The 12893-nt window shown below is 38.0% G+C and overlaps 1 protein-coding gene across 8 annotated transcripts in view; it reads right to left on the minus strand.

The window, feature by feature from the left end:
* Positions 1 to 12893, minus strand: part of Nfib (nuclear factor I B) — a 224547-nt gene that overhangs the window by 2033 nt on the left and 209621 nt on the right. For all 8 annotated transcript variants that reach the window (XM_060365777.1, XM_021649507.2, XM_060365778.1 and 5 more), the window contains one exon: positions 1 to 4496. This exon is cut by the window's left edge and continues 2033 nt beyond it. In XM_060365777.1, the coding sequence (XP_060221760.1) occupies positions 4367 to 4496 (130 nt within the window). In that variant the 3' untranslated portion in view covers positions 1 to 4366. The remainder of the gene's footprint in view (positions 4497 to 12893) is intronic.

Raw genomic sequence — 12893 nt, forward strand, 5'->3', positions numbered from 1 at the left:
CTGCCTATCCTGAATGCTCTGTGAAACTTAACCTTAAATACCATCATGGAATAATCACAAAAAAAGAGAGAGAAAAAAATGTTCGCTAAAGGCCTTATATACTAATAAAAGGACAGTGGTGCTTCCGACATTCTGAAATGCTCTGAAAACCAACTTTTCCAATACTAAATACAACAAAATAACCTTCATAAAATATAACTTTTCTCCATTTACATTTTTTTAAAAGGATTAGCGTCCTATGCTTTTCAAGCACAGGAATCTGTGAAATATCTCCTAACATGGACAGATTTTTTTTTTAATACATAACTTAAGAGCCTGGAGAGTTTTAACTCAAGTCCAGCCTCTAAACAAGGAATATTCTTGTTTACTTTAAAAATGGAAACAACATACAGTTCCATTATAATTGTTAAAAAGTTAGCTTTACAAACATGGGAATTTTAATTTAAAAAAAATTCTTAACAAAACTATACAGTGTACAAATTACTGTCTACAAGGTAGGCGGTTCATTAAGAAGACCTCATTCTTCCCGCTACTCGCAGCTTCACAGATTCATTCACATACTTTTTAATGGAGCTGCCCACCCGAACATTACCTGGTAACTATATTGCTATAATTAAGGTTTTGCCATGTCTTTATGTACAGTCTCCTTCACTGCCTCTCCGGTTTTCTTTCTTTCTTTTTTTTTTTGTTTTTTTTTTTTGTTTTTTCCTTGGGCAAGCTCGACTGGTCATGTCACTCCAGGAAAACACACGTCAGAGGCACAGTGAGTGGTGGGCTACCAAGCAGTACAACCAAGGCTGGACAGTGCCATGAGCTGGGAGCTGGAGACACCAGCCCCTAAAGATGCCCTTGGGTGACCTTCACCATCCTGAAGCTCTGCAGTCTGGGTAAGGAAGGGGCGTGCAAGACCTGCAGAAGTGGGGCCCGTCAGAATATACTTCCTGGTTTAAAAAAAAAAAAAAGAATAGAAGGCTAAAAGTGGATTTGAGATTATCTATAGTAGTGCTTTTTAATAAGTTTATCTTAAAAGAAAAGAAGAAAAATTGATCTAGAAAAAGAAGGAACACTTGCTCAAGGGAGGCCTCTGCACCCGAGAGGCAGGCAGTGTGACGCCTAATTTAGCTAGGATTGTTGGTTCACTGGTGAGAAGGGGAGGAGTCTCCCTGGAAAGAATACTGTGTCCTGTAGGGTTGCACTCTTCACCAAATAGGTCAGAAATACACTAAGAGCTTGGCTGAGAGGATCTGTTATCTGCAGAGCAAGTCTCGCAGACATGGTGGGCCTTCCTCGGAACCTGTGCCCCAGAACCCCACTGTGCTACCTGGTGTGTGGGCATCAAACTAAACGGACAAGTCAGATTTAATTCTCAGGCCGAAGAACATTTTTCTAAAGTACTCAATATTAAATGATCTGCTATGCATACACTTGACAGTTTATTTTATTAGGCCATGGCCTGGGGGTGGGGTCAAAAGAGCTTCTTGACAGCCTACTGTGTGCGTCACTAATTCTGAAAGATCTCCTTGGAGTGAGGAATACACTCGATAGAACCAGGGAGGGCTGAAAAGAAGACAAAATAAAATTGGCCTCCATTCACCTCTAGCTCCTCAGAGAAAATGAACTCAAATATATACTTGAAGTTACCACCCCTTAGAAAGGAAGTCCCTCTCATCATTACCAAACAGGCCTAGTTCATCCACAGGAAAATTAGATGCTTAGAATTCTATATTTCTCTTTGCTCTAGTTTTCAGTTTACAGGGGCAAGTAAAATGAAAGGATTTACTTATTTTTTCTCCTTAAAAACTGAACTTTGATTTTAATCTATCAGTCCAAATACATTCAATATGAGTAACTCTCTCTCCAGTCAGCCTTCTGGGTGTCAAAAAACAAAACCTCAAGTGCATTGCCACCCACTTGAAGTAGTAAGTCCAGGAATATCACATCCTGTCAGTAATAAAATGAAACAGGGCTGGGAAGGAGAGCGCTCCCTCCAGAAGGGAGAATGTGTTTGCTAGAGGAAGGCTTATTCCTGTGTCACACTCACAAGCGTGAAACAGCCAACATCTGCTATGTGGGCACCTCAGGAAATGTCTTTGCCAGAGATGAGACAGGCTCACTTTCCACTGTGGATCCGGGGCTTTCAGGAGAAACTATCAACAACTAAAAGAAGACGGGGCAGTTCTTCTAAGTGCGCCTCCAAGAGGCTTCGCTGTGCTTGCTTTCTCTTCCCATTTTCTTAGCTTGAAAACCAGAAATGAGTTCAGCTTGCACCCCAGGTGGGAAGGGGGGGGAACCTGTGTAAGTTGACCTTTGTCACAGTAGGCAGAAGAGTTGCTTTGCAGCCAGGCCCATCTCAGGGTGCTTCACAGCTACACTGTAAAGGGTTAAAAATCCTCCCACCCACCCCTGAATATATATATATATATATGTGTATATATATATATGTATATTAAAAAAAATCCCCTGTCCATCTCTCAGTACACAAAAGGACCTCATCACACTGCAAAAATAGCAGTGCCCACTTTGGTCAATTAAAACAAACAAACAAATAAACAAACAAACAAAAAAGCATACATTATTTCTTTTTAACTCTGTGTACTTACCTATAATAACCAATACAGCTAAAAGCACTACCTACATAGGCAAAACTTGGTATTGCATAATTCGTATAAATTTGAAACCCCTCCCCCCAAATATTAATTGGAAGATGAAAAACATGAAAGGTTAATAGAAAAAACACCAAAATACTGAAAATATTGCTGGTCGATTACAATTTTTAAGCGGCAACTATACACAGCCATGATATGCTTTATAAATGTGAGATAAAGGTGTAACTGTCTAAAAAATCCATGATGTCACACATTTTTCTTCGTCTGGAGTACAAAATATTTTGTCATAAAAATGGTAAAGATTTAAAACGATAATAAATGCAGCAAAACAAGTGTAGTGATGTCACTTTTGTGTTTTTTTTTTTTTTTGTCTTTTGTTTTTTTAGATTTCAAGGCAAGGCACGTAATGTGGACATTATATCTTCGTGCAAATTAGGATTACTGGAAAGAGTACTTTTCATTAAAATTTTAAGAGACACGGAGGCAACATGTGTCTGCCCATGCACACTACGGATCTGTCAATGCGAGAAACGTGTTGAACAAGGCCAATGCCTGAAAGCACCATGCATGTTTCCAGCACCCTGATGGCGCTTGTCTGAGAGCGCGGTTCCCGCCCTCCTCCAGTGGAAGCTGTACCCTGTGACATGGATTTACCTGCCTCTCTGTCTCTATGCTGAAGATTTTATAGAACCATTTGTACACCCTACGGGTTCTTGATGCAACCAGTAATTTTAAATAAATAATTCGACCTCTGAGGAGGCTGCAGCTAAGCCAACCTAAGTGCTGTGTTTTCATTCTTTTTTTTTTCTTTTTTCTCTTTTTTTTTCTTTTTTTTTTTGTTCAAGCACATGATTTGTCTTGATTTAATGCCTTTTTAAATGCCCTCAAAAACTGAGGGGAAAATAAATTCGCTCAAAATTATTTTAAATTCTTTTTAATCCCCTCAATTTAGAGTCCAAGGGCTGAAGGACTTATAATCATGATTCCCCTTTAGATATAAATTTATAAATTGCACTTGCCTCTGTTAAGTGTTCCTTTTGTGGGGAAAATATTATATTAATTTTTACTGTTGCATGCAGAGGTAACCCTTCACCCACATAGAGGCATTTCTTCCATAGAGCCTTCGAGTTCAAACCGTTTTTTTCCCTATTTTTCTGTTTTTCTTTTTTTTTTTTTTTCTTTTTTAAGGTTTCAAACTGGGTTACACACTGGAAAAGGCTGGGTTAAGGGCCAAAATTTAATAAATCTGTACGGATAACTAAAGGCTACAGAGATTTTATATATATATATATACTTTTTAACTTTTAGAAATCAGAGTGCTTATAAACTGGCTGGCTCATGGCTCTGTCCCCAGCCCCTCTGACGCCGCCTCCTAGCCTTCGTTGGTGACATAACCAGGAATAGTGACTCCATGCGTAAACAACGAGAAAACTAACCAAGAAAACTAGCTTATCATGCAAATATTAAGGCATCTAGAAAGTCAGTTAAAATATATTGTCTTAGAGACAGAACATCTACTTCCCAGCGGACTTCATGTAACAAAGGCTACTTGCAGGGGCTGCAGTGAGATATCATTGACCCTTTCGTGTCACTATAGTTTCAACCTTAAGGGAGCTGGCAGCCATTCGCGCTGCCAGGCCGGTCTGCCGTCTTCTTTCTTCTCTTTCTCTCCTTTCTCCCTTTTGTCCAGTCTTCCTCTTTTTCTTTGTTGAGTGTTCTCCCCCTAAGTTTTCTTATGCTGCTGTTGTGTTTCTTTCCCCTCAGTTGCTTGTCTCTGCTTGAAGGAAAGGCTCTCCAATTATGTTCAGACCATAATTTTGGACATTTGCCGGTAAGATGGGTGTCCTATTTGACATTTGAAAAGGAACCAAGCTAGCCCAGGTACCAGGACTGTTGAGAGCAGAAGGGTGGTAGGGAAGGAAGACAAAAATAAAACAAAAAAAACAAAAAGACAAAAGGAGAATGTTAAAAATTTCAGCCGTAATATAAATTCTAAATTCTAAGTGTATCAAATTACAACTGTTACATTTTTAAATTAAAATCTTAATAAAATTTAAAAATTAATAGCATGCATTAACTTTGCTAAATTATATATAGTACATACATATACTACATGCAATAACTTCTAGATTATACATATCATACAGATGTAATCTACATGATTTCTTTCATGAAAAAACCTAACTGAGATGCAGAAAAACACAAAACAGGATACATTCACAACGGTGGAACGCTACCTGATTAAGGATATTCTTTTTCAAATATCTGATCCCTTCAATATAACAAATGCAATACTATTTTTTATTATTCTAATGAAGAAAAAGAAAAGCAGAAGTTTCTAGTGATACCAGACCATCTAAGCTTGCTAGATGCATCAATTGTATTTAACCTTTAGTTCACGATATATTCTGAATATGATGGGCATATCTGCTACTGGGTTATATAAAATTTAAAATGTAATGACATATATCCTTTGCACTCACATGAGAAAATAATACATCTTCCTGCAGGTCCATAAATGGTATGAATTTCAAAATACCTAATTATCATTACAAAACTGAAGAGTTTTGGACAACCCAATGGCTGTCTCTCTTGGACCACATGGAACCCACTTGGTGGCATTCTGTGCAAAAACCCATTGTGTGTGGGGGGGTGTTGTATGGTACAGCACAGGGGACTGCTGTGTTTGCTGCTGTTTTCTTGCTCTCCCCTATAATCTCCCTTAGAGAGAACAAAACTTTTCTTTATATTAATTATATTAATTTCTCAGTTGACTGGCAGCAGGGGCCTGAGCATTTTACTGCTGGGAATGATGGGATATTTGGGATGCACTGAAGGAGACCTGAGGGAAGGGGCCACGTAGCCAGCAGCACTGCCTCTCACCAGTCAGCTGGTCAGCTGTGTGTCTGCCTTGGGATTTAAAAAAAAAAAAAAAAAGCTCGAAAAAAATTTTTTCTAGTTGTTCTTGTTATCATTCTCATAAAACTATCATATGGGGAAAAGGGATACTAGATTTATAGCACCACAAAACACTCCATCTCAGACATTTTAGGGTACGTCTGATCTGCTGCATTGTTTATAGTGACAGCCCACTGGGAGCTAATGTCAGCCTCCTAGCACCTGTAGCACTATACCAAGGAAACATCACACAGACAATTCTGTCCCCAGTTTAGCAACGATCTGGCATGGCATATGCTCCGTGTTTTAAATTTTACTTAGTACCCTCTACAGTTGAAACCACAGCTGAGGTAGACACTGTTATTGCAGTTAACAATCTAGACATACCTCTCAGTTCAGGCATAAAAAGCATAATGGCAATTGACACAAAGAAGCAATTTTAGATTTAAACAACCAGATACATAACATTTTTTACTCTGAAGATAGCTCAATACAAAACATGGCTTATTTCTACATGTCTAGGTACCATATTGCTCAGCAATGCAGCAACAGTGACCCCTTTTTCTCAAGGGACTTTAGGATTAGATGACTAGATCAACAGCAGCAAAATCTGACCCTTACTTTGTTAATCATTTAGTACATGCCCTAGCATACAGCAGATGGGTTAAAAAAATTTGGACAAATGAATCAATGGTTTGAACTCACACTCAGCTCTTTTTACAAGGTGTTGACCTTGGTTACATGTATTTAGGAACACACTGACATCTGAGTATCTCTGAATTTAAAATTGAGATGCTCCGCATCAAATTTATACGGAAAAAAATATATATATATACCAACTTACATGTCTTCCTTAGTTGGTGAACAACCCCAACTCTAAAGACTGCATATTTTTACTGAAATCTTTTCTGAGAGACTTGACTGTTTTTCACATATTTCTCTCTTCCTACACACATCTTCAGAACTATTTCTGTGTCTTGTGGCAGTGACTGGGAACAATGTTACATAATGCACCGAGAAACTTATTTTCATGTCATCACTGCACTCTGTACATAGTCCTATTACAGCATTTATTACTTCATATCATTATCATCTGTTATCTGCAATTATCTTACTGACTGAAAGGTGAATACCACAGGGGAAAAAAAATGAGTCTTATCTGTTCTTATAGACTCTGGATATAGATTAGATTATTTCTTAACAATAAGGCAAATTACAAAAGAGCCATCTATTATTTTTAACCTAAAGTAAGAAGCATGTGTCAAAAGCAAACAGTCTAGCTCAAAAGATAATCCTTGGCAGTAAAATACAGCATCAACAAAAAGCAAGCCACCCTGTGAAACCAACAAGAATGCCCAACTAGATGAGCTTCAGAGAGTCATTCATTGATTGTATGCTTCAGAGAGAGGGTACTAATAAACAAAACATAGGAGTGCTTCCTAAAAAGACAAATCTACCAAATTCTTGGAGAAAGGATAAGAATCCAGAATAAATGGCTGCTCAGCACCTATTGAGGATTCGAGCTGTAGAATGCACACCAAATTTAATTTAAATGTTTCATTAATCCATCCAAATCTCCTGGCCTGTATTATGGCCATACCAACACTGCAGAATGTAGTGTATTTGTCGATACCGTTTACAAATCTTTAGGGGAGAATAAATCTCAAACGTGAACACTATCTAGGCCCCATATCTGAGTTTTACAAGTCCCTTATCACCAATTCATAGGTTAAGTTCAGAACTATAAGGAACATTCTTTAGAGCTTTGACAGCAGTCCCCTCAAGGGGGTAAAAGCCTGATAAAAGTAACTCAAAGCCTATATAACAATGTTAAATGTTAAGCCAGACTAAATCATTTGATTAAAAAAACACAACACCTAAATTTTCACTGAGAACGCTTAAGTACCACCATGCTGTGGCTCCCTAATACAAACGAATGTCAATGTCCACACATTTATGTAAATCCAGTATGTATAAAAATATGACTTGGTCTTTATTCATGGTAGAGTAACAATTATATGATTTACTGTGCATTCAATTTTTAAAAATCTATACTTCGACTAGTAAGAGTTTTACAATATAACTGAAAGGATTCCCCAAACTTTCAAAGATAGTAATATGTATCTTCAAGCTTGTGTTTACTTTGTTGTGATTCGATTTTCCAATGTCAAGTAACCTTTAGACAAACTATGGATGCATCTTAATGAAATCTGATAACATGTATCTAGAAAACATTTGCAGCCCATAACCACTAAAAATAAAAGTAGTAAGAAAAGGAAACAAGTTTGAAAAATCGGGATCAAAAAGTGCAGAAGATTTTGGCAACATCAGAAAATAAAACACAACTCATCCTGATGGCATATATGATGAGGTATCATACACAAAACACACAAGAACTAAATCAAAGTTCTAGAAACAAAACATTGGATATCTCAAAAATTTTATTCACTTCATTGTGACCAACTGTGTAAACTGACTCTCCCCAACAGGGGAAGAACTAAGCTAATTCCTTTGACTTAGGAGATAGTCAGGGAGGTGATGGCCCTGATTCATTTTATATTGGGATCTCATCTTTGTTGAAGAAACTTATCAAATCATTTAAGGAAGTTCCAGTGTAACAGAGAAGACATTGAATTAGAAATGATTTAGAACTATGAATCATGTCATACGATTTCATACGAGTCAATTCATAAAATTAGCACAAAGAAAGACATTTCTAGATGACAACCATGACGGTAAACACAAGGTACCATCTTTGGCGTTTTATCTATAAACTCCTGAAATGGCCATTATTATTTCTTCCAGTGAGTAAAGAAACTAAAGCCAATCTCTCCCACGTAGTGCTCAGATTTTAACTATTCTGTCTGAGTCCCATGGCCATTTCACTAGGCTATGTTGCCTTCTGAAAGAGTCACAGGTTGGTCCAACCTTGGAAAAAACTTCTGATCAGAATTTTCTCAAGGCAAATGTATTTGCTTCAGAAGATGATGAATTTGCCACATGCCACACAGACTGTATCAAAATCTAGTCAGTGTTGACCAGGAGACTGTAAGTGCACTGAGTGCGAAGTGGTTTGCAAAAGGCAACAAGCTCAGACTCTAGCTCTGTCTTCTTGGAAAGCAAAAATAGTTCTGAGGTAACACTGCAGTGAAAGCTATGAGGGAAAGTAGTTTGGAACTCTCAAGAGAGTTGAGAAATACTAAATAAGACACAAAGATTTGGTAGACTTTTACACACAGTCCAACCATACCTTTAAAACTCACGATATATACTTCTGACTCTCCATACACTATGGTTGTTCTGCTAACGGAGTAGATGCTTTATCTCTCAATGAAAGAAAATAAAACTGCGGTGGGTACCAAAACAACATCTGTTGGTCATTAAAAAAAAAAAAATTATTCATCCTGTGACCGTGCCTTCAAGGCCAAAAGGGATTGGCTCCTTGGCTTTTAATACAATAACCAACCAGAACTACAGGGTGTCAAATAAACATAGATGAAGGTATTAAGTTGAGCAAGAACTAAAGTAAAAAACAAAACAAAACAAAAAAAACCTTTCACCTTTTAGTCTTCGGTCACTATAACAGTGAGAGGTATTTGAAGAATGGCTCAATCCATGTATTACTAATTGGTGCTCGTCTCATAATGAATTACGCATTCCAACTGTTAGGTCATATAATGTCAACATTCTAATTACACTAATACTTTCCATGGGAATCATACTATTGACTGTTTAGATTTATAAACTGCAATTATTTCAAAGATTATAGGTGTTCTTTCAAACTTAAAATACCAAACTTAAAACACTAAGAAATACAGCACAAAGATTTGGTAGATTTATGCCAAGTCGAAACATACCAGTAGCCATATTGTTAGCAGAGAGTGATGAAAACACACAATGGCATAGGAAGCATAAAGACTATATAAAATGATAATTTAGAAAAATCTGCCTTCAATTCCTTTGTACCAGTTTCAGGTGTCACTTTTATTCTTTTGGTCAAATAACAATTTTATTGATAAAGTACTAACATTCTAGTTTTAGTATATCTCTTCCAAAATACACAGGAAAGTATTTTCTCTACTAAAGTGAAAAATGCGTTTGAAAGACTTAGGCTCAGTTATGTTAGCTAAGTCGAGATGTACTACGGTGTATCTCAACTAGTGGCTGGCTTTCGTAAAACACAAAGGCTGTGCACTGTCTTGTGGGAAAAAGAGCACTCAGATCAGTGCACAGAATAAATGTGCAGGCTTCAAGTTGAATCTGTTAATATATCAGAACAAAGAACATGGCATCTAATCTCTAGCACACGATGAGTGATTTGCCAGGTGCTGGTCTAGGCGACTGACCTACCTTACCAATTTTGGTCCTAACAGTAAACATTTATGCTTAGTTTATGGATGAGGAGATTGCAGCCTGAAGTCTTGCCCAACTGTATTCTTGTATCAGGCCATAGAAGCCCAGGTCTCGGCCACAGTATTGTAGTCCTGGAATCTGCATTGTTACCCACACTCTTTACTTCAGCTCTCTCTGTGAAAAAAGCATTCCAGTTTCTTATTCCTATATTCCTACTGCAGGTAAATTATACAAGATATCCAATGGCTTACAGTTAACACTTAGATGCACTAGAACTCCTAAACAAGAATAATTCCTGAGCCAACTTCCACATGAGTAACTAGAATTTATTTATCCAATGCTAGTTGCTTTTCAGCCAAAAATAATATGTGCCTTTGTCTTATGTACGTACAGATGTGGGTGTGTGATAGTAATTTGCTTTTGAGCCCCTTTTTAGGTGAGGCTAGATTGAAAATGAAATATACTATATGCTTTATACAGGTCCTAGGTTTCTTTGATTTATTTTTCCCATTTTTAATGATCATTATCGCCATCTGAATGATCTTATTTGCATGCAAGATGATTTCTAATGATTATCACTATTTGTAATAGTCTGCATCAGAAAGCTCCCTGGCTAGCTCTTACCTGCTTTGCAAAGGACCCTTGTGTGCTCTCTGGGAAACACCAAATGTCATAAACTGCAGGTGGCTCATGGAATGATTCTAACTGCAAGCAATAGCACTTCTTAGTAATGAAAGAGAAATGTATTTATTTCTTAACTAAGTAGGTAAATAGCCTTCTTTATTGTTAATCCTTGGGGAGCCACACTTTTGAAAATCACATCAAACAGGAGGCTGTCAAACCTCATTGGTTTATATTCAATTGTTTCATAGGGCTTTGCTTCTGGGGTATGCTGAATTGAGGGTTCACTTTAGCAGTGCACAAGTGAGAGCATTTTCCAAGTAAAAACAAAAAACAAAACAAAACAAAACAAACGGCACATGCACAGGTGAAGTACTTAATCTAAAGAAGAGCACAAGCAAGAGTGACTTCCTGTGGGAACACTGCAGTGAGACAGTGAACTAGATCACTGCTACCCTTTGCTCTTTTACTGAAGCAGCTTTCACACATGACCCTAGAAGGCCCTTCAACAAAAGAACCCATACACTGAAAAGTCACAAAAACTTACTTGCTGACAACAGTTAAATGTAAATAGGATTTGAAACAAAATCTTCCTCTTAAGGAGCCAAATTTAGCATATTTTTAGAAAGCAACTTGATCTTGTTCATATCTTAGAGCTAAAAAAAATGTATGATAGAAAATCATAAAGATGATTAATTGTAAATGAATTACAGGGCACACAGGCTTACCTATGTAAACCGATGGAGCGGTGGGACGCTTTGCCGATTAAAACTATACAGACTGACAGGCTGACTGCAGTCGTTTGCATCCTGCCATAGACCAGGCCACAGGGAAGCCCACATGTTGACGGCCAGCCTTCTTCTAGTCTGTATTCCTCTCCACTCCTGGGCTCCTTTTCAAAGCTATTGTTACAAGGGTTACTGCTCCTCTTATTTGCATAAGTGATTCTTCAACTGCAGGCACTTCCCTACAAAAAATGGTGCCTTTCACAGAGAAGCTCACCAAGGCATACTAACTGAGAGACAAATGAGAGTTTTGTACAAAAGCCAGAAGACTCCTTCACAAATGATTTTTTTAATTTAAAAGCAAAACGCAGTATTATTTGTACAGTTTTCTAAAGGAGAGGACTTGTTCATAACAGAATTCTGAAGAGCAGGACGACAAAGAGTTAAGAATTGAGTTTATGGCGTTGGGCCTTTCACATGTGCAGAGAACTCCTAAAGCAAAGTGAATAAGGGAGAGAAAACTCACTTTCTACAGTTTCTGACACGCGGCACGTATATTAGTAACATTCACTGCGCTGAAATTCAGCAGGCTTTTGCCTTTACTTCTATAACATTACATTTCCTTTGAAGTATATTCCTTTCTAGCTCTATTATTTAAATATGACCCGACTCACAGTACACCTAGTTCCAGCTCCAGGATCACAACAGCAAAGTAATGGCGTGTGGGCCGTGATGGAGCTGACTTCCTCAGCAGAGAATGCGCGTGTTTACGTGGTGCTTTGCATAAACCATCTTCAAACAAGGTCAGCATTTAGCACACTTCCTCTAGCTGCAAAGGGTTAATCAGTAAGGTTTGCATTTGAGAATGTTCTGAATCCTGCTCCTCCCTCTCTGGTTTGGCTGCCAAAAACCATCTGACAGGAAACGGAAGATTAAGTTTGTCCTACCTAGGCGAACAAAGAGTGCTCTGAACAGACCACCGCTTTACTGCAGAGCGGGAACTTTTCTAATCCTGCTGGAATCTGCACTGCTGCTCTGAAAATACCATGAAGAAAGTTGTTCTCTTTCCTCTAACATCTTGTCCCTGGATCATCTCATTTTGGTCATCCAGAAAGGTTGAAGGAAAGCCCCAGACATAATCATGTGGAAAATGGACATTATTGATTCCGATGGCCCATTGTTCCCCCATGCTAAGTCCCTGAAGTTCAAGTTCAATCTGGAATTACATCATGTCTGGTTTCTCCTGGTTACCAGACGGCTTGAGACGTGACCACAGCTACAGAAAAAACAAACAGCCTTCTTCACGCTTCGGCTCCCCTATCGATTCAAACGTAAACTTTTTTTCTTTCTCTCAAGTATGCTTCAAGTATGGAGCATGGTTAATTTAGAGATTAAGTTCCAAATTAGATTATCTAATGGCATCTTAATGGATTGCTGACCCATTTCCTGTGGGGTGGCAGCGTGCAAGTCTGGCTGGAATACAATTAATTTCTTAGGAAGTATTCTGAAGAGTTCGTCTAGATAAAAAGGAAATGTCCAGTTGGACAAATCTTTCTTTATAAACAGAGAAAGGTAGGTGAAAACTGCAAGTCCCAACACAGCCCTCAATAGCCAGATCAGAGACACTGTGTGTTTGTGAAAACCATCTCAGATCATTTTAATAAAATGCTAATGACTTTTGTTTTGACTT

Source organism: Meriones unguiculatus, chromosome 12, assembly GCF_030254825.1.
Source record: "Meriones unguiculatus strain TT.TT164.6M chromosome 12, Bangor_MerUng_6.1, whole genome shotgun sequence".
Lineage (NCBI taxonomy): Eukaryota > Metazoa > Chordata > Mammalia > Rodentia > Muridae > Meriones > Meriones unguiculatus.